The 21,695-nt window shown below is 47.6% G+C and overlaps 1 protein-coding gene and 1 long non-coding RNA gene across 21 annotated transcripts in view; one reads left to right on the top strand and one right to left on the bottom strand.

Annotated features, from left to right (window-relative positions):
• The window catches only part of ST6GAL1 (ST6 beta-galactoside alpha-2,6-sialyltransferase 1), a 119,735-nt gene extending 106,498 nt beyond the window's left edge, over positions 1–13,237 (top strand). For 19 of the 20 annotated variants that reach the window (XM_029939663.1, XM_029939659.1, XM_029939662.1 and 16 more), the window contains 4 exons: positions 6,433–6,531; positions 7,647–7,821; positions 9,695–9,926; positions 10,290–10,410. In XM_029939663.1, coding sequence (XP_029795523.1) covers positions 6,433–6,531; positions 7,647–7,821; positions 9,695–9,926; positions 10,290–10,317 — 534 coding nt within the window. In that variant the 3' untranslated portion in view covers positions 10,318–10,410. Of the gene's footprint in view, positions 1–6,432; positions 6,532–7,646; positions 7,822–9,694; positions 9,927–10,289 lie in introns of all 20 variants that reach the window. The other variant, XM_029939678.1, reaches the window with a different exon arrangement.
• On the bottom strand, positions 3,932–6,691 carry LOC115291910. Its single transcript, XR_003908726.1, has 2 exons — positions 6,391–6,691; positions 3,932–4,094 (listed from the first exon to the last, which is right to left on the bottom strand). It is a non-coding gene; the product is annotated as an uncharacterized LOC115291910 (long non-coding RNA).
• Positions 13,238–21,695: the final 8,458 nt, after the last annotated feature.

Here is a 21,695-nt window from a genome sequence, read left to right as displayed (position 1 = left end):
CAGATAAAACATTTTTAAAAAGTGGGGTGCAGCTATAACAAAAACCTAACAATATGTAGTGGCTTTGGAACTGGGTAATTGATAGAAGCTGGAGGATTTTTGGAGGGCATACTAGAAATAAAGATGCTAAGGGACATTCCAGTGAGGACTTGAAAAGAAGAGAGGCAGGGTACCTGGGTGGCTCAGTCTGTTGAGCATCGGACTTCAGCTCAGGTTACGATCTCAGGGTTCCTGAGTTCGAGGCTCACATCAGGGTCACTGCCATCACTGATGAGCCTGCTGCAGATCCTCTGTCTCTCTCACTCTCTGCCCCACCCCGGCTTGTGCATGCGAATGCATGTGGGGGTGTGTGTGTGCTCATGCTCTCTCTCTCTCAAAGATAAATAAATATTAAAAGTTTAAGAAGAAGAAGAGAGCTGGAGGAATAGCTTCTATCTTTGTAGAGACTGTGGAAATAATCATGAACAGAATGCTGGCAGATATCTGGATAATAAAGACCATTCTGGTGAGGTCTCAGGTGGAAATGAGGAATATGTTACTTGAACAATGGAGGAGTGATCCTTATTATAAAGTGGCAGAGATTTTGACTGAACTAAGTACTAATGTTTTGTGGAAGGTAGAACTTGTGAGAAAAGAAATTGGATATTTATCTTAGGTGGTTTCTAAGCAAAATGTTGAATGAGTAGCTTGGTTTCTCCGGACTGCTTTTGGTGAGATATGAGAAGAGAAAAATGAATTTAAAAAGGAATTGTTTAGCCAAAAGAAAACAGAGCTTAAAGATATGGAAAATTCTCAGCTTATCTATACTGTAAAAGAAAAAAAAAATGAGAAAGCTTGTTCTGAAGAGGAAACAAAGAGGTGGCCCAAGACCATTTGATAAAGAGATCAGCAAGGGTGTGAGTCACAGAGCTAATCAGCCACCTCAGCTGAAGGAAACGGATACAGGACCAAGTGGAGGAAGGCTCCTGGGCTTCTTAGATCCTATAGGACCAGACCTTGGAGCTCTTTGGCTGCAAACATTCATTGTTCTTTACAACAGGAAAAGCACGATCCCAAAGGTGATTCAGAAATGGTCAGTGCTGCGTCCTTGGTTTCAAAGGTGGGAGGGGGGCATTGCTGTGGTTTTATTCGTCCAGATGACAGCAACCCAGAGCCTTGGGGGTATGACTCCTGACTGGTCCCAGTGGGTGCATGAGGCATGGCACTGAACCAAAGAGGATCTTTTTAAATGTTTATTTAATTATTTTTGAGAGAGAGAGAGAGAGAGCGAGCGAGCGCGCGAGCAAGCGAGCGTGCACAGGGAAGGGCAGAGAGAGAGAGAGAGGAGGACAGAATCCCAAGCAGGCTCTGCACTGTCAGCACAGAGCCCAATGCAAGGCTCAAACCTATGAACCGTGAGATCATGACCTGAGCTGAAACCAAGGTTCAGACACTTAACCCACTGAGCCACCCAGGTGCCCCAAAGAGGATTCTTCTCAAACCTCTACATCTAGTTGTATTTATTTTGCTAGCTTCAGAACTTCCTTGGGACCTATCACCTCTTTCGTCCTTCCGATTTCTCCCTTTGGTAATGGGAGTGTCCATCCTATGCCGTCCCACCATTGTATTTTGGAAGGACATAACTTTTCTGGTTTCACAGGTTCACAGCTGGAAAAGAGTTTTGCTTTAGGATGAACTATCACACCCTTATGTGATTTAGATAATATTGACATGAGACATAGGACTTTAGACTTCAGAGTTGACGCTAGAGTAGGTTGAGGCATCCGATGATGTTGGGTGGGTTAATGTGTTTTGTGTGTGGGAAGAATGTGGTTTCGGAGGATCCAGGGGCAGGTTGTTATGAGCTGAATGTGTCTCCCCTGAATTCATATGTTGAAACCCTGACTACAATGCAATGGTATTTGGCAGTGAGGCCTTTGGGGGATGACTAGGTAGATGATGTCTTTAGGGTAGAGTCTCTATGATGGAATTAGTGTCCTTATAAGAACAGAGAGAGAGACCAGAGCTCACTTTCTCTCCACCAGGTGAGGACCCAGAGAATTTGCAAGCCACAAGGTGGGCTCTCACTGGGAAAGAAACCAAATGTGCTGGTACCTTGATCTCGGGCTACCCGGCCTCTACAACTATGAGAAATAAATGTCTACTGTTTAAGGCATCCAGTTTCTGGTATTTTGTTATAGTAGCCTGCATGGACTAAGTTCATATGCACTTTAGTCTGTATTTCCTAAGAATGAGAATATCACCTCATGCATCCAAAGTACAGTTATCAACTTCATCCATTTATGCTGATCATCACATACTTTTATCTGTCTGCATTCCAGGCAGATCTGTTTGCTGACTGACCTAATCATGTCTTTTATGGCATTTTTTTTTTTTAGTACAAGATCCAGTCCAGGATCAGGATACACATACACATAAAATTTAGCTGTCATGCCTTTTTAATCTCCTTTAATCTGGAATATTTTCATAGCCTTTCTTTGTCGTTTAAGGCACTGACACTTTTGAAGAGTAAAATCCTTCTTCTAAAACAAAAAGTATTAGGGGGTTGTCTGAAGCTTTCTGAAAATTAAACTCAGTGTGTGCATTCCTGGCTGGAAAACTGCATAAATGATGTTGGGTCCTCCTAAGAGCATCAAATAAAGAGGCATCCAATGTCTGTCTGGCCCTCAGCTGATTTTAATTTTGATTCACCCGGATAAGGTATTGTCTGACTTCTCCACTGTATAATTATTATTTTTTCCTTTATGGTCTATGGGTGAACACTTCAATATTGTGCCACTGTTCTGCTCCTCATCAAAATTTCCTCTCTTTTGCATTCATGGCTCACTTTTGCCTGAACCAGCCTTTACTATGATGGTTGCAGAGTGGTACTTTTAACTGTAGCTCTCTCTGCCCCACATCTCTGGGCTGGTGCTCAGAATTCTACTGTAAGCAAGACCCTCCCTTCTCCTCCTCCATTTATTTTCTCCATCCCTCCCTCCTCTACTTTCTTTCTCTATTTTTTATAGGTAAGAACACATGGATTCCTATTGTTTTCAGTGGTTTGTAATTCATCGGTGTTCTGAATTTGGTATTCACGTTGTCTTAGAGCTGACTCTTGGTTCCCTGTGACTCGCGTGTTCTCGTCATTTTTTTTTTAACACTCTGTGTCTTCTGGCATAACCAGATATTCCAGTTCATTCTATACTTATCTGTTGCATGTTAAATGTTTGATCATTATTAGTTTTCTCCTGAATATGTGTATACACAGTTCTTTGGATCAGAGACAGATTTCTTATTTAAATACTTTATAGTAGATAATGAATGCATTGGTCCCTCTTTGCCGAAGCTCCTACTCCTAGGGCAATGCAGCGAGAGCCAGATCAACTATCCTGCATGATTAGTCAGATACCCCAGAGGCAAGGGACAAAAAATAAGTGATTACCCCCCCCCATCCTGCTTGCAGATGGCAGGAAGTGGTTTGGTTTTCCTCTACCCCCTCCAGAAAGGGGATTTTTTTTTTTTTTTAAGACAAAGAGAGTGTGAGCAAGCAGGGGAGAGGAACAGGAGTAGAGAGAGAAAGAATCTTATGCAGGCTCCACGCCAAGTGCGGAGCCCAACTTGAGGCTCAGTCTTATGACCCTGAGATCATGACCTGAGCAGAAATCAAGATTTGGCCACTTAACTGACTGAACCACCAAGGCGCCCTATACTTACGGTTCTTTTGATGACTTTCTGGGATGCCAGGTAGAATTCAGGCCCCTCTGACTTGGGGTTTGTGGGTGGCTTTCCATTTGAGGTGCCCTGGGCACCTCCTGTTCAGGTCCAGTTTACGATGGTCAAGACTTCCTTTCTCATGTCTACTCAGGACCATGACCGCCCTTTGTTTGTCTTCCTATAGCACAAACTCGGTTCGTGACTTGCAAATTTCCAAATCAGCCAGAACACACTCTTTCTTTTGTTATCCCTTGTTATTTTGAATGAGGGTTGTCTGGTGCAGTGGGAAAAGATCAGACAGGCCTTGGTTTGCATCCTGGCTCCATCCATTCCTGGCTGTGTGATCTTGGGCTCGCTATGTAACCTCTTAGCGCTTCCTTTTCATACTCTGTTTGGGGCTGGGAAATATTGTGAGGGATAAATGAGAAGACATTGAGTTTGATTGTTGTGTGAATTTAACAAAACAACTAAGTCTAGACTCTAAGGTATCAGTATCTACACACACACACACACACACACACACACACACACACACAGGGGATATTTGTTTCCTAGGCCTGCCGTCACAAAATACCACAGATAGGGTGGCTTATACAACAGAGATTTATTTTCTCGCAACTCTGGAGGCCAGAGCTATAAGACCAAGGTGCCATCAAGGCTGGTTTCTGATAAAGGCTCTCCTCCTGGACTGTGGATGGCCACCATGTCTCTGTGTCTTCACACGGTCTTTCCCTTCTGCACATGTGGAGAGAGAGAGTTCTTCGGTGTCTCTTCCTTTTCTTGTAAGGATATCAATCTTACCAGATTAGGGATCCATCCTTGTGATCTAATTTAACCTTAATTATTGTCCTGAAGGCCCTATCTCCACTGGGGTCCAGGGTTTCAACATATGAAGTTCAGTCCTTAACTGAGGGAAGAAAGATTTGGGAAGAATAAAGACCCTTCAGGTAATATCTGCCAAATGCAATGATTGTGGTTATTTTTTTATTCTTCCATATATAGATATATGTGTATATTCTTGTCTTTCTGACCCTCTGCAGTGAGCTTTTCTTACTTTGTGACTGGAGAGAATACTTTAAACAGGTCTCCGTCTCCCGGGTGTAGCCTTTTCCTGGTAGGTGTTCCTTGGGGCTCCGTTGCTATGACAGTGACTTACTTCCCGCATCGGGAGGCTTCTGGGATCCCTTGAACTTAGGTCAGACTCTGCACAGAGTTAAGTACAGGAGCATTTGTAAAGACTTTGATTCTCTCCCATGTGCCTTCTGCTGCAGCTGAAAAAATGACAGAGATGCTGCCCAGGCACGCTGGTCATTGCAGGGTCCTACAGGGCAATAATGTCCTATAAATAAGGCACTGGAGCCTAGGGAGGGGCAGCCGCCTTCCTAAGAGCGCAGAGCAGGTTAGACACAAAGCATTGCCCACATGCCCAAGCAGTTTTGAGGCTCTCTTGTCTTTGAGAAGATCTTTAAATCTCATACCAGAATTAACGTGCACTTGCCCTTCACTCATGTGACTTCAACCTCACGGTCCAAGATCACTGCTCAAGCTCCAGCCATCACATCTCCTTTTAGCCAGCAGGAAGGAGGAATGAACAAGGAAAGGCATGACTTTGCCTATAAGGATACTTTCTGCAAGTCACACCCCTGGCCAGAATATTATCATTTGGCCATGCTTGGCTGTAAGAGAGGCTGGGAAATTTTTATTTCAGGTAGTCTTTATTTTAGATAGTCATCTGTTGAGGCAGACAGAAATGTTTGTTTCCAAGGAAGAAAGAATGAATGAATACTGAGTGATGCCCAGCAGTCTCTGCCACATAATGTCACATTTGGGGATTTGCACACATTGTTCTGTCTGAGACATCTTCCCTCTCCCCATACCCCACTTCCCTGGCTTGGCCTGCTATTAGTTGTCCCTTAACACTCACATCCTGGCCATACTCACCCTGGCCCCCCGGTGACTGCCTGGGGGCACCTTAGCACCCAGTGCAACTGCACAAGCCCCACCACTAATATTTTTCATCTCAAAGATATACTGAGGAAGTGAGGTTATATTCTTCAGGCTTCCAGGGACTTCCTCCCTTTGAGGAAGGTATGGGGAGGGATAAAGTGGCAGAATGACCTCAGAGGTTAATGACAAGTTGCTGTTCCCTGGGTTGTACACAGACCCTCGGCCTTCCTATAGTCATTCATGAGATACTACCATGAGACACTGATTAGGTCCCCACCTCGTGATGGTGACTGGTTGAGGTGGGGAGGGGTTATTGTGATTCTTGCTGGTATTTTCAAACAATTCCTGATTGTTCCTCTCAGTTTCCCCTGGGGCAACATGTGTTGTTTTTTTTTTTAACATTTATTTATTTTTGAGAGACAGAGAGAGACAGATCATGAGCAGGGGAGGGGCAGAGAGAGAGGGACACACAGATTGAGAAGCAGGCTCCAGGCCCTGAGCTGTCAGCACAGAGCCCGATGTGGGGCTCAAACCCACGAACTGTGAGGTCATGACCTGAACCAAAGTCGCTCAACTGACTGAGCCACCCAGGCGCCCCAACATGTGCTTTTTAAGGTGAACATCTGTCAGCTGATCTCACCTATCACTGAAATTAAGTGCAGCACCAAAACTTAGAAGCCTCATGGGGACCTGGGGCCTCAGGTGGTACTTGTGACCTGTCACTTATTACTACAAGCGGATGCTTACCAGTCAGCATCCGGGTGACAGTTTGTCTGTTTCTTCCTGCAGTTGGTCACCACTGATGGGCGCTTCCTCAAAGACAGTTTGTACAACGAGGGAATCCTAATTGTGTGGGATCCATCTGTTTACCACTCAGATATCCCAAAGGTGAGTGGGTATTCATGGGAGGTAGGGAGGAGTCTTCTGTCCGCCTACAGGTGTCCCTGAGTTCCTGGGTTTGAAAGTCATGGCTGACCTGGGCCATCACTGAGGACTGGCCCCTTCAGTTTGAGGAAAACACACTTCATCCGGACTGGCAGTGCAGAAGTATTCCTGTCCCTCTGTGCCTGCCCCATTGTGACATGTCCTTATTTCTTAATAATAGTATGGATCAGGAGTAACAGGGGCAGAATTGCTCACTGGGGTCAGGGTGTGTTCACTTAGTAGTTATTTCTGATGCAGATCAGCAGGAATGGACAGTGGTTACTCCTTCCTGTCACAGAATCACCATGCTTGGCCTACTTCCAGTTTCCAGAATTCTTCCATTTCACTCTCATAGCAACATAGGGAAGTAGAGAGAAGTGTGGTTATTTCCCTTTTGCAGGTGAGACTAGAATGTGAGGAGGGGAAGTCGCCTGTCCCAGGACTTGCTTTACTAGGCAGAGGGCACTCTCTCAGGAAGGGGACAGAAGGGGACAGAGGTCTCGGGCCTGCTTATTCTGCAGCCTCTCTGGAAGACACTTTTGCTGTTTGTCATGCATGTCAGTTGGTCTCTCCCTGCTGTGGCTGCAGTGCCACAGGAGAATGGCTTTAGGGCAGAAGGATGGAGGGTGCTTGGGGACCCTCTGGGGACACTTGATTCTCAAGTCAGACCCAGCAGGAGCTGACAGGCTCTGGTGATCCCTGGCACCTTTGCCACCTCTGCCTCCACGGTTTTGCACCCATCTCACTGAGAACAGAAGTTTGCGTGGGTCTGGATAGGGACTCTGAACCCCCGGATGTGGCCAGCTGTGCCCCAGTTTTTGCCCCTTTAAAAATGATAGACGGGGTCAGATGGTGCCAAGGGCCCCTTTCAGCTCTGGTAGCATTCCCAGAGGCTATGATCCCAGAGTCTGAGGCTGTTCCAGGGTCACCAAGCTCAAAATGCCCTGTGAGCATGGGCTATGCTGGTCCCCTGTGCTATCAAGTGCGTGCTGTGATGTGGAGAAGTCTGGAATCCGCTCTGAGGGAGGGGCTTCGGGGCACATCCCTCTCCTTGAGAAGACCATTTGCTTCCCTTTCAGTGGTACCAGAGCCCCGACTACAGCTTCTTTGAGAACTATAAGACTTATCGCAAGCTGCATCCCGACCAGCCCTTTTACATCCTTAAGCCCCAGATGCCTTGGGAGCTGTGGGACATCATTCAGGAAGTCTCCCCAGAGGAGATTCAGCCCAACCCCCCGTCCTCCGGGATGCTTGGTGAGTCTGCGTCTGGGGGAAGACCTCTTGTGTTTGTTCCTAGAAGAGATTAGCTCTCTTCTGGGATCTCATTTTTTCATACATCCATTTGTTTCTTTGTTCATCGAATAATTGCTAGGTTTTTGTTGTATTTGTACACCGTGCCAAGTTCTAACTAAGATCCGGAGATCAGTAAGATACAGTCCTTCTCCATTAGGGTGTCTGGTGGGGGAGTTCAGCCAGGTGGCCGAGGCCAGGAGGGAGCCGCTGCCTGATTGTGCCAGGAGAGAGCTTTTGAGGAGTGGCATCAGGCCAGGCCTGGGCGAGGGGCAGATTTGGGGGAGGGGAGGCTGGAAAGGAAGACAGAAGAGCAGGGCTGGGATTTGGAAGATGAGGCAAGGGAGGCATTTGCCTCAGGTGTATGATTTAAGAGGGCCCAAAAAACTTCAGTAACAAATAACACCAATACAAACTTTTATTTTTATTAAAAAAAATTTTTTTTACATTTATTTTTGAGAGACAGAGAGAGACAGAGCACAAGTGGGGGAGGGGCAGAGAGAGAAGGAGACACAGAATCCGAAGCAGGCTCCAGGCTCTGAGCTGTTAGCACAGAGCCCGATGTGGGGCTCGAACCCACAAACCACGAGATCATGACCTGAGCCAAAGTCGTATGTTCAACCAACTGAGCCACCCAGGCATCCTGTCAAACTCTTTAAAAACCACAACTAGTAAGATTTGATGCTGAAGGAAATATCAACAATTTTAAATAAAAACAGGAGCAGTAATAATGTTCTGCTGAGCCATATTGGCATCTGAGGAAAAATCAAGAGTAATACTTCATTCCGAATTAAAAAAAATGTGTTTAACCCCGCTAGGACCCAGCCATGTTCCTGGGAGAAGATTGAGCTGTGAAGCTTTCTGGGGGTTGGGTGTCATGAATGGAGTTGAGGGAGCTGGTGGGCAGGCTGAGGTCTGAGGCCAGAGGGTCCTAATGCTGGCTTCTGACTTTCTTCATGGACACGTGGAGGGGAAACTGTCTCATCTGGGCCCCCACAGGGGACCTTTTTCCCTTGGGATGGATGGATGGATGGATGGCCCCTGCAACCCGCCAGTGTGTGATTTATTTGCCTCCTGTCCTTCTGGAATGCAAACCCCTCAGGGTGGGCACTGAGTCTGATGCATTCTTCTAGGTCTGGCACAGGATAGCCCTGTCCTCTAAGTATATGAACACGTCAGTGTTGAATGTCAGAGGCATTCCTTATAGAAAGGGATGGGGGCCATTTCAGTATCACGTCTTCTTCATACCTTTCTCTTCAATGTCTAGATGTGTGCATTTGGAGCAGGAATACTTGGAAAAGCACTTTCCCATCACCACTGCCCTGCCTTTGCCCACGTGGTCCCTGCACCACCAATCCGCCCCTCGTGCCCGTCCCTCGTGGCCCCTCCCGGCCCCACACCAGTGCTTACAGGAGATTTATGGAAGACCTCTCCCACAGGAAGGCTCCCTCCCGTAACTTCTAGAAGCACTTCTGTGGTGCCTTCATCAGTTAGTTGCACAGGTGTCTTTTTTTCCCCATTGGACCAGAGGCAGCCAGTGAGGGCTTTTCCCATAGCTGATTCCTCTGGAACAGAGTTGCTATGAGCAGTTTTCAGTTTTGCTCTTCGCAACAACTGCTTCATCGCAAGCGTTCCCTATATTTATGGCTGACAGAGGGGTCTGAGAGCCACCGTCTTACTGTATCCCAGCAACAGCCTGTGTGGTAGGAGGAGCGAGTGTATCACCACTTGGGGTAGCGGGAGAACCTGACGCCCAGAGAGGGACATGTCCTGAGCCAGGTGGGGACCAGAGGGTGGTAGCTAGAGCCTCCGACCTCTGGTTGGGTTTGCATCTCAGCACAGTGTTCTGGGAGCGCCAGCCTGGCCACACCCCTTCGGCTACATCTCCAGCCCGGCAGAGCGGAGCCCATCCATCAGCCCATGTGTGCTGCTGTTCCCACTGCCCTCCTCCCAGCTGCGGGAAGGTTGGTCTCCCCAAGCACTGCAAGCAAGAACTTCTCCCAGTCAGCGCCATCCAGCAGGCTCCTGTGGGATGTAAAAGTGCTGGAAAGTACTACCTACGCGCGACGGTACTGTCTCTTCAGTCATCGTGTCCTCTCTTTTCATATAGCTCATTCACCCTGATACGTTCAGTGAGCGATGGAGCGCTCAGTCCTCTATTCAGGGAGGGCCTGTCATGTACCAGCCCCTGACCTAGGTGCTAGGGACACACAGGCACACAGGACACAACAGCCCTCCACTCCAAAGAACAGCCTGCGGGATTGGCTCACTGGCAGGGCTCAGATTGGGAATCACAGTAATTGACAGAAACTCCAGATAGACATCTCCCCAGATCTGGGTCCCTGCGCTGCCGGGCTGACGGGGCACGATGTCGGGATGGCACGATGACGGGTGGCTCGTCGGGCAGGACTTACCTCTGCTCCCCTTTCCAGGTATCATCATCATGATGACGCTGTGTGACCAGGTGGACATTTATGAGTTCCTCCCATCCAAGCGCAGGACCGACGTGTGCTACTACTACCAGAAGTTCTTCGACAGCGCCTGCACCATGGGCGCCTACCACCCCCTCCTCTTTGAGAAGAATCTGGTGAAGCACCTCAACCAGGGCACAGACGAGGACATTTACCTGCTTGGGAAAGCTACGCTGCCTGGCTTCCGGAGAATTCGCTGCTGAGCCCGGGCTCCCTGGTCAGGTCCCCTCTCCCTTCTCCACTGAGCCTGGGCAGATCATGTTCCAGAACAATCACAGCGTGCACGGAGGGCCTTCTGTCAGCAAGAGCCCCAGGCTGCAGGAGTCTGCTCCCCTCCTGCCTCCAGGCCCAGCCTGCCCCATAGCTGCAGAGGTGTGTGACCGCAGAGCCTCCTGCCACTCACATGTGCACACACACCTAGCATTCTTCCCACACACAGTAAACTCGGGATCCACCTTTCTCCCGAGAGCTGCCAACGCTGGGTTATTCTCATAAACCAGCACTCTCTCTTGCTTGAAATCTGCTCCTAGATACTGATTTCATGTTTTAAAGAAATTCTCCTAAATTATGATTTGCCCCTGTATAAGGTGGCTCGGAGGCAGGGGACGGTAGGTGGTAGAGAGCATAGGACACATCCTTGATTCCTCTGGAACAAAGGTGCTCCTAAGCTCCATGCCCCCAGGAGAGGTAGCATTGCTCTAAGGGTTTAGCAGGTCCTTAACCTGGGTGCTTATGGGCAAAAGGTCTTGGTGAATGCACCTCCTCTCCACGGGGTGATGAGAGGCACAGAAGGGCACAGGCTCTTCCTCCAGGCACTCCCAGTTTGGTGAGAGAAATACAGGGAGGACTCGGGGTGCTCAATGCACGGGGTGGGGGTAGGGGGATTTGTGGGGAGGCAGGCTTGCCCTGCCATCTGTCTGGGCACCTGGGAGGGGCCGTGCGCCTGCTGTGTCTGCGGGCCCCACAGCCCTTCTGAGCTGGGCTGTGGAGGGGATTTGAGAGGAAGAGGAGAAACGTGTCACCCTGCGGCTTGAGTCATTTGAGTTGTGTTTTCCTTTCTGCCTTTATTGCCCACCTTTATTCTCAAAGGTCTGCCTGAACTGAGGGGCTCAGATTGTATTTTGAGGGAACCGCTCCCCCTGTCCGAGGCAGCACGTGCAGCCCCATGGCATGGCAGGCACCGGGCAAGCCAGGAGCCGAGACCCTGACTTGTCCACCCTCAGCCTGACCTGCCCCTGCCCCAAAGTGAGATTCTACACACGCGCCCCGTGCTCCCTGGTTACCACCCACCCCACCCCCCGACTGCCATCTTGTTTTCTCCTTTAAAGCAGTAGGTTTTATTCTCTCTCTCCAAACACTTTTCAACCTTTTCTACTTTATAACAGTATCCTGATCTGATGATTTCTTTGACCATCATGGGCTGTTTGTGGAATCTCTCAGGGAGTGGGGCTGTGGTTCCCTAAAGTTCAAGTTGCTCTCGGAAGTCAGAACCTTCGAGATCATAACTGATTCTCACAAGGTTTATCAGATGGCCATGCCCTCTGGCCCTCCAGCAAGGGGGCAGCGTCAGAGTCTCCAGATGGAGGCCTTCCCACCTGCTCTGCCAACATGCTTCCTGGGGAGTTGTGCTCCCCCTTCCCTGGTGGAGAAGCACCCTGGGCTGGCCCAGCCCGGCGCGTGGAGAAGGGAGAGCACTTGCTCAGGATCACGAAGTAATGCTGTAGAGCCAGGGTTCCTAACCCAGACTTTTGGACTCCTGGCCTCATGTGCTCAAGGGCCTCTTATGCTTGAGCTCTAGACCAGCCCTCTGGGAGCTGGAGCGCTCGCTTGTTGCCAAACCCTTGGTTTATATAAGCAGTAGAAGGACCCCAGAGGGAGAAGCCCTGGATTTTCAAATTGCTGCTCCCCCCTGCCCCCATTTAACAGCCGTGCCACCATGGGAGAATTCTGAGACTCTGTTTCCATATCTGTAAAATGGGGGGTGATGAGCCTACCTCACAGGGCTGTTATAAGGGTTACATGAAACACCTAACCTGGTTCTGTACTTGGCACGTAGCAGGTACCGGGTACATGGTGGCTTCCTTCCTTCCTTCCTCCCCTAAGGACCTGCTGTGTGCTCACACCTGGGCAAGACCTTGCTTTGAGGGTGGCCAGAGAGGGGAGGTCCTGTTATCAGGGAATTAACTGTCCTATTGGGACACCAGCCTGGAATGCCCAGGAAACCCATCCGAGGCAGTGGATTGTGCAGAGCGTGTCTCCCCTACCCCCTTCTTCCCCTTCCTCCTCCCCCTGCCCCTCCTCTTCCTCCCTGCTTGCAGCTCTGGCCTCTCTGCTTAGGAATGGGCAGTGCACCTGAGCCACTTCCTGCTGTATGGAGAGTCTTTCCCCTCTCCGGACCCATGAGTTGCTTTATGTTCTGATCTGATGTGCTTGCTGCAATCCCTGAATCACAGGCAGTGAGAGGAAGGAGGCATTCCATCCGCAGGAAGTAGGTGTTGGTGTGGACAAGGAGACTACACTGGGTAGACACTAGCTTTAATTGTTGCTGTGCATATAAGGGATCCAATTAATTTAATTCTTTGTTGTCTCTCTCTGGAAACTAGCAAAATGCAAATAAGATAGGGGTATTATTGTTGATCTGGTGAGATGTTTAATATTTGTGACAGATAATTTAAGAATGGTGACTGCGTGCTGCATTTGGAAAGCCCCGTCTGGAAGGGGTCGCGTCTTTGTCAGTAGCCATCGCTTCATCCTGTATCATGAGGTCCCCCTGCTCTTCAGTCACACAAACCATTCACGGTGGTTTGGAGACCTCGATCTCAGAAGTGTCTGAACCGTGCCTGATCTGATGATGAATTATCCAAAGATTATGTAAAATTTTAAAATAAATGTGTTTTTCAAAAATCGTATCCCTCTCTTCTTACTTGCTAAGGGAGTGAACTGCTGGTGGTCAACTTTCATCTCCAAAGAGGACACGCCTGGAGTCCCGAAGCCCTGAATCCTTTCCCACTAGCTCCTCTCCACCCCCCACCCCCACCCCCCAGGAAGAAGGACGCTCACCTACGAGGTAGACAGCATCTTTGAGATATTGATTGATCACTTTTTTTTTCCCTTTTGCTCTTGCTTGGGTTCAAATGATGAAGTTATTTGTCCAGCACCTCAGGGACGGGGTGCAGTAGGTCAGGAAGAAGGATGAAAGGAAGACTTTTACCTTGGTTTGCAAAAGCCTAAAACTCTTAAGGGAATGATGTCCCAAGAGAATAGTCAAAATGTTTTGATAAAAATCTGAGAAACAGGAACCAGAGGAGAAAGGAGAATTCCTTTCCTCTGTGAGCTGGGTACCTCCCATTATGGGTTGGATATGTCCCCTTACACCGCATTACCCTATACTGTAGTCTGTTAAGTGTGCAGCAGCACCACATCTAAAAAAAATATTTGATCAAAAATATTTTATTGTGGGGTGCCTGGGTGGCTCAGTTGGTTGAGCGTATGACTTTTGCTTAGGTTACCCTCGCTCAGCTCGGTTAGTGAGTTCAAGCCCCACATTGGGCTCGCCGCTGTCAGCAGTCAGTGTCCTCTGTCCCCCTTCTGCTTCTCCCCCACTGTGTGCTCTCAAAAATAAACATTAAAAATATGTTTTATTGCTAAAAAATGCTAGCCATCATCTAAGCTTTCAGGGAGTCCTAAGTGAGGGTCTTGTCTGGATGCTGTTCGATGCTGCCTGCTCAGGGTGGTGGTCACCGAAGTCTGGGGTCGGGGGGCGCTGTGCCGGTTTCTAAAATACGACAGCGGTGAAGCTGGCCAGTCGATTGACTCTTCCTTTCACAGATGATTTCTCTGTAGCATGCGACCCTGTTGGGATACCTTTTACCCACAGGAGAACTTGTTTCAAATTTGGGGTCTGTCCTCTCAAGCCATGCTACTGCTTTGTCAGCTAAGTTTATAATTCTAAATCTTTTGTTGTCATTTTGACAGTCTTCATGGCCTCTCCACCAGGAGTAGATTCCATCTCAAGAAACCACTTTCTGTGCTCGTGCATGAGAAGCAACAATTTGTCCATTCAGGTGTGATCACAAGATTGCAGCCGTTCAAATATAGCAGTAGTAAGCAAGTTTGAAATACTGTGAAAAGTAGCAAAATGTGACACAGACAGGAAGTGAGCGACTGCTGTTGGAAAAATGGCACCAGTAGACTTGCTGGATGCAGGGTTGCCACAGACCTTCAGTGTTTTAAATGCAGTATCCGTGCAGCACATTAAGCAAAGTACGAGAAAACAAGGTATGCCAGCACCCACTGCCTTCGTGCTGTAAGTTCCCTGTAACTCAGATTGTGATGCCTTGTCAGCAAAGATTGGCTTTCTGTCTGGATCCCAGTAGAGATGGATTTCAAAATAGAAGTGACAGAAAAACAGATTTCAGTCAGTTTGGGAGCGGAGATTTGTGCTTGCGGCCTTTTACGGTGGCCCCGATTCTCTGTAAGGTCCCTTAGCTGGTGAGCTGGTGGGCTGGGCCCCTCTATCAGGGCCTGGAGGGGAATTTCTGCACCACCTCAGGCTGTCTTTCCTGCCCCCCTCCCTGTCCCCACATCTTCCTTTCCTCCCCCACCTTCTTCCCCTCTTCCTTCCTTTCCCCTTCCTTCCTTGCTTCCTTCCTTCCCTCCTTCATTCCTTCCTCCCTGCCTCTCTTCTCTCCCCCCTTTGTTCCTTCCTTCCTTCCCCCCCACCTCCTCCCTTCGTTCCTTCCTCTTTCTCCCTTTCTTTACATCTTTCTTTTCTTTTTTAATGTTTATTTTAGGGAGAGAGAAAGAGGGTGAATGCATAGGAAAGGGGCAGAGAGGGGGACAGAGGATCTGAAACAGGCTCTGTGCTGACAGCAAACAGACCAAAAAGGCTCAAACCGGGAGATCATGACCTGAACCCAAGTTGGTAAACCCACTGATCTACCCATGCGCTTCTCCCCTACTTGTCACTGGTTAATCTGCTGCTTTCTGTTTCTAATGTTTATTTTTGAGAGAGAGAGAGAGAGAGAGAGAGAGAGAGAGAGAGAGAGAGAGAGAGAAGGTATAAGCAGAGGAGGGGCAGAAAAAGAGGCAGACACAGAATCTGAAGCAGGCTGCATGCTGCCAGCCGAGAGCCTGATGTGGGGCTGAACTTAAGAACCAGAGATTGTGACCTGAGCCAAAGTGGGACATTTTACTGACTAAGCCACCCAGTCCCATCTGGTGCTGCTGCTTTTTTAAAGGTGTTCATGTTGGGTGTCAGGGAGGAGGAATGGGGCCCTGGCTCTTTCTTCATCAGCCACAAAGGAGACTCCTGGGCTGTCTCCCATCCCCCCGGCCCCCAACCCCCATTCCTAGCTCCCGGGCTTGCTGTGTGGCTTTGGTTTCCTCCTCTTCCCTTGTGACCCTTGGGACAGCCTTCCTGGACATGCTGTGATGTGACAGGGAGTGCATTAATGCTCCAGGGTCACTTCCCACCTTTCCCACCCAGAAAAGTCATCCCTATGAGCTGGGATAATGGCATCAGTTGCTGGAGGGAGGAAAAGGCCTCACCGGTGCCCACGGAATCCCACCACCCCATGCACTCATGCCACCATCCAGTCCTTGGTCCTGACCGGGAAACAAGCTGATAATGGGAAGAGGAATTCTGTTCAGTTCAGTGAGTTGAGTCCCCAGGAAGCACTTACGGTGCATGGTGCTGGGAGACAGTGATGAATAGTCCCAGTGCCTGTCATCCAAGAATTTGGGGCCTGGGAGAATGGGCCTGCCCCACCTGTGAACAGCACTGTGGTCACGTGAGAGCAGTGGTGCCATTTCCGGGAGACCTAAAGCTAGTTAGTACTCTTAGGTTGTTAGGCACGCATTTATAACTGCATAGAAGGAAAACACCATGCGAATGCCAAATATGAAGAAATGGGATCATACAAGGAAGAGTACAATAATGAGGTTATTGAACATGAGATTGATATTGACAGGAATTTGGGTAGTTTTTATTTTGTAAATTTTTAAAAGTTTATTTATTTTGAGAGAGAGTAGTGGGGGGTGGGATAGACAGAGAGAGACAGAGAGAGAGAGAATCCCAAATAGGCTCCATGCCATCAGCGCAGAACCTGAGGCAAGGCTTGGACTCACGAACTGTGAGATCATGACCCAAGGCCAAACCAAGAGTTGGACGTTTAACCTGCTAAGCCACCCAGGCTCCCCGGATTTGGGTAATCTTAATGGGTGAGAGTCTTAAAGGATGGGCAGGATTCTCTTTTTTCTTTAAATGCTTCTTCTGAGTGTAAAAGTAGTACAGGGGCATCTGGGTAGCTTAGTTAAGTGTCTGAATCTTGATTTTGGCTCAGGTCATGATCTCACGGTTTGTGGGATGGAGCTGACAGTGAGGAGCCTGCTTGGGATTCTCTCTCCTCTCTCTACCTCTCCCCTCTCGTGTGCATTCTCTTTGTCTCAAAAATAAATAAATAAACATTAAAAAAATAAAAGTAGTACATATTCACTGTCAAAAGCACAAAACCATAAAGGGAAAAAGCCCTGTGCCTCCTGTCATCCAAAAACAATCCCTGCTAGTATTTCCCAATTCTTACTATATATACACATGCATACACACAAAATACTGCACACGCGCACGCACACACACACACACACACACACACACACCCCTTTCCTTTTTTTTTTTTTAATTTAAAAAGACATCATAAAATTGTCTCCAAGTCAGTAAGGATCTCTTTGTAATTATGCTTTGTAATGGTTGTGTAATTATGCTTTGTAATATGCTATTAATAAAAATGTGCTATACTTCATATACTTTTCCTTGGAATTGGACATATAGTTTCTTTACACTCGTGTTTCCCCCAATAACTGCTCCTGTTAGGCATGTCATCATCTCTGCATTGGGAGGTGGTGGGCGGGTAGGATAGGTAGTCTTTTCCTCTCAGGAATTGTGGCTGGAAGACTTACAGAATCATCTTAGGGGGAGTTCTGGAGTAGTCGTAGAAAATCAGAAAAGGCAGCTGGGGAATAAACCAAAGGAAGCACTGTAAGATTGTTAGAAACTCTGACATTTTCTGGTTTGTTATTTTGTTATTCCTTTCCGTCTTCTCCAGAGAAATTAGTGAACACCTAGAAAAGGAGTGTGTATTAGTTATAGTAGTTTATCTAACAAATGGCCAGCAGCGTCAAGTCACAGGGAACATGTATTCACACAGTGTATGTGAGTCAAGAATTGGGGAGTAGGTTAGCCAGGTGCTTCTGGCTTGGGATCTCCCACAGATTGGCGTTAAGGTGGCAGCCAGGGCTGCAGCCACCTGAGGGCTTACCCGGTGGCTGGTCTCCTTCCAAGACGGTTCTCTTGTATGGCTCTGGGGTCAGGGGCGGTGCTACTCACTGGGCCCAGTGGTCAGAGCGAGCCACCAGCTGGGCTCTGCAATCACTTCCGGTTGAGTATGGTCTCAGGCTGTGCTCCCTGGCATGGTGGTGTCACTGGTTGGCCTCTGGGACTGGGCAGGTCTTCAGGCTGGACTCCACAATCTCTCCTGGTCGGTCAGGGGAATCAGGCTGTGCTCTCTGATATGGTGGTTCTGCTGGCTTGACTCTGTTCAGGAAGATTCTGGAGATGACCTCAGGTTGTGCTTTGTGATCCGTGAGGGCTATAGGCTGGTTTTGGGGATCTGACAGTCTACTGGCTGTGCTCTGCTGATACTGGAAAGGGATGAGATGTGTGTGGTGGGAGCAAGAAGGATTTGGAAGCTGTGAGTATATTTAGCAGGCAGTAGGGTTAAGGTAATTATGGCAGACTGTAGTAGCCAGGCTTCAGCATGACCCCCAGTGACCCTCACTTCCACTGATAGGATCCTGAGGAAATGATAGCATATTGCCCCTGAGGTTAGGTCACAAAATTGAGGTTAGGTCACAAAGACATTGTAGCTTCCACCTTGCTCTCATTTGGATCACTTGCTCTAGGGGAAGCCAAGCACCACATCCTGAGGACACCCTGGCAGTCCTGTGGAAAAGTCCTGAGAACTCCGGCTTCTTATCAACAGCCAACAGAAACTTGCCGGCCACGTAAAAGCAAGGTTTTTTTCTGGCCAGGTTCTGTGGTCGGAAGAGGCCTCCAGCTGTATTCTGCAGTTGGGTGGAGCTAGTGACCAAACAGTGTTCTGCGGTCAAGCAGAGTTCCTGTCTGGGCTCCTTCATCAGGCTGGGCTGCAGGCTAAGCCCTGTAATCGAGCTTGTGCAAGGCCACAGGTTGTGTTCAGCAATCAGACAGGGTCGTAGGCGGGGGTCTTCTGCTGGGCATAGTTATAGGCTGCGCTCCATGGCTTGGCAGGACCGCAGGCTGAGCTTTGAGCCCGCCTTGGGTCACTCTTCAGGCTCCCTGGTTTTGCCGAGTCAGAAGCAATGCTTAACAGCTGGATGGGGTGTCTGGCTTGGCTCCCTGCCCAATCAAGGTTGTAGGATGAGCTCCACAGTGGCCCTAGTTTGTTGGCAAGGCTTCCTGGATAGGTGGGACTGGAGGCTGCGCTCAGGAGCTTGGGTGGGTCTGCAAATCTGGTTCCCAGCCCCAGCAGAGCAGAAAAGGCCCCACAGTCTATGTGGCCCCTTGACTGGGACTCAAATCTGGTGGAAGTGCCAACCAAGCTCCCTGGCCAATCAGGGCCACCAGCTTGGTTCTGCAGATATATGGGCAGCGGCCCTGACTGGAATCTCCACTCGAGTGCTGTTGCGTGCAGAGATGAGATCCCCCAAGATCCGAGCACTGGTGACCGTAGGCTCTGTCCCCTTCTTCATCTCTGTCTGATACCTGGTGGTTGAGCCCTGCACATCCCCCCAGTTATCCCCTTGAGGTGAAACCTAAAAAGGTCCCCCAGAAAGTATCCTACAATGCTGGGGGAGCTGGATGTGCACCTTGGGCTCTCTTTTCCCACTGGAGAAACCGAGGCTCAGGGGCACCCACTCTATAGCACAGTACAAGTGGGGGCAAGGGAAATGCATTTACAATGAGGCATAAGGCTCTTCATGTGGTCCTTTTTGGTCTCTGTGGCTCTCGGAGTGCTTCAGCCTCACCCCTGAGTTTTGGGATTTTCACAATAGTGTTCTGTCTATGGGTCATTGCTAGTTGGTCTTTTTGTGCAGGGAGTAAGGAGTGACCCGTGCCACCATTTTGATGACTGCACCCCATGTGTCTTTTCAAGTACTTATCAGATATTTGTATATCTTTTTGGAGAAATATCTATTCAGATCTTTGGCCCATTTACAAAAATGGGTTAATTTGTCTTTTTAGTTTTTAGAGTTTTCTTTTAAGCTTTTTTTTTTTTTTTAATTTTGGGGGAGGGAGGGTGGAGAGAGGAAGAGAAAGAATCCCAAGCAGGCTCCATGCTGTCAGCACAGAGCCTGGTGTGGGGCTTGACCTGAGATCATGACCTGAACCGAAATCCAGACTCCTAACTCTTAACCTGGGTGACTGGGCCACCCAGGCATCCCATAATTTGTCTTTTTATATTTGAATATTTTTGGAGTTCTTTATAAGTCACTTGTCAGATATATGGTTTGCCAGTATTTCTCCCATTCTGTGGGCTACCTTTCACTTTCTTAGTAGTATCATTTAAAGCACACAAATTTTTAATTTTTATGAAGTTTATTTTTCTTTTGTTGCTTGTGCTTTGGTATTGTATCTAATAAAACTGCCTACCCTAAGGTCATGAAGATTTCTTTCTGTTTTCTTCTAAGAGCTTTATGGCCTTAGCTCTCATATTTAAGCCCATGATCTATTTTGATTTAGTTTTGGGCGAGGTATAAGGCAAGGAATCCAACTTCATCTTTTTCTTTCTTTCTTTCTTTCTTTTTTTTGTATGTGGATATTCACTTGCCCCAATGCCATTTGTTAAAAAGATTGGATATACTCATGACCATCCTTTTGCTTATAAGGTTTTTATGGGGGGGAGGGGCTCATTTGGTTTTATGTGTGTTTCTTAAAAACAACATACTATTAGGTTTTGTTTTCCAACTCAGAATGTTAGCCTTTTAACAGGGACATTTTAACTTAATTTAAATTTATTTTAATGAACCATCATAATTGTTATATTTTTATTTTAATTTTTTATTGAGAGAGTATAAGCAGGGGAGAAGGGCAGAGGGAGAAAGAGAGTCTTTGTGGCTCGATCCCACAACCCTGGGATCATGACCTGAGCTGAAACCCAGAGTCGACTGAGCCACCCAGGTGCCCCCATAATTGTTGTCTTTAACTGTCACCTTCTTTCATTCTATTTTTATACTTCCTTACTATTTCTTTTATTTTCTCCTTTTATTATATGGGCTTCTCATTTGATCATTTTCAGAGCTGTGTATAATATACATTCTGTACAGTGCACTGGGTATCTTACATTTCATTCTACCTTAAAGTTTTACAACTATTAAGGTAACTAATATTAAGATTTTAGATTCAGAATATTATTGAGGTTTGGAGAATAATTTTTGATGGTATCATTCAGTTTTGTAACCAGAGTTACAGTGTATTTCAAGGGACATTTCTATTTTAAATTAATTACTTACTCAGCAACTATCATTTTACATGCTGTGACATCCCCAATCTTAATGCTCTTAATTTGTTCCATTTATCATTCTGTTTTAGTACATCTTCAAAAAATTCTTTCAAGAGTACACAAATACATATCTGAAAATGTCTTTCTGTTTTCGTGAGAAAAAATTTGCCTAGGTATAAAATACTAGGAATAAAATTTTTTCTTTCAAAAACTGCACAATGGATTCATATTCCTATCTGGTTTTAAGGTTCAAAAGTCAGTATATAAGGCAAAAAACACACATAGTCAAAATTTCTCCTGAATAATTCCTTTAAGTGCCCTAACCCCAGATCTGGACCCTTGAAAACTCAAAAGCCCAAGATGATCTTCTAGGTGTTTCTCCTCTCCCTAAAGCAGTGACGGCCCAACATCTGCTAGCCCAACATAAGTTTGAAAGCAGACTCTTGCTAGGCAAACCATGAATTATTTTATACAGTTATACAGATTGCTCCCAAGGCCCAGGCCTGGGGGGCAGTTTCTCTTTCCAGGCTCAGCAGGCCTGGCTCAAGTTCTAGGGGTCACAACAGGAGGGGAAAGGGACACTGTTGCATATGCTCTGGTATGGAATTAGGAAGAGAGGACTGTGGTGAAAGCATGAAAAACTCTGGAAATTCAGAGTCCTTGAAATATCTCTGAGAAATTGAAAACTCAGTGTGGTTTGAGCAGTCTGCATTTCAGCAACACTGAATATAGGAGTGAGGAGAGGTGGCGAGAATGGCTGGTGCCAGGCACTGGGGTTTATAGAAGGAAAAAGAAGAGGAGGAAAGTGTTGGCTGTCAGGAAGACAGGT

Source organism: Suricata suricatta, chromosome 5 (assembly GCF_006229205.1).
Source record: "Suricata suricatta isolate VVHF042 chromosome 5, meerkat_22Aug2017_6uvM2_HiC, whole genome shotgun sequence".
Classification (NCBI taxonomy): domain Eukaryota; kingdom Metazoa; phylum Chordata; class Mammalia; order Carnivora; family Herpestidae; genus Suricata; species Suricata suricatta.
The sequence above is the reverse complement of the archived record's forward strand: the minus strand, read 5'-3'. Positions and strand labels throughout refer to the sequence as shown.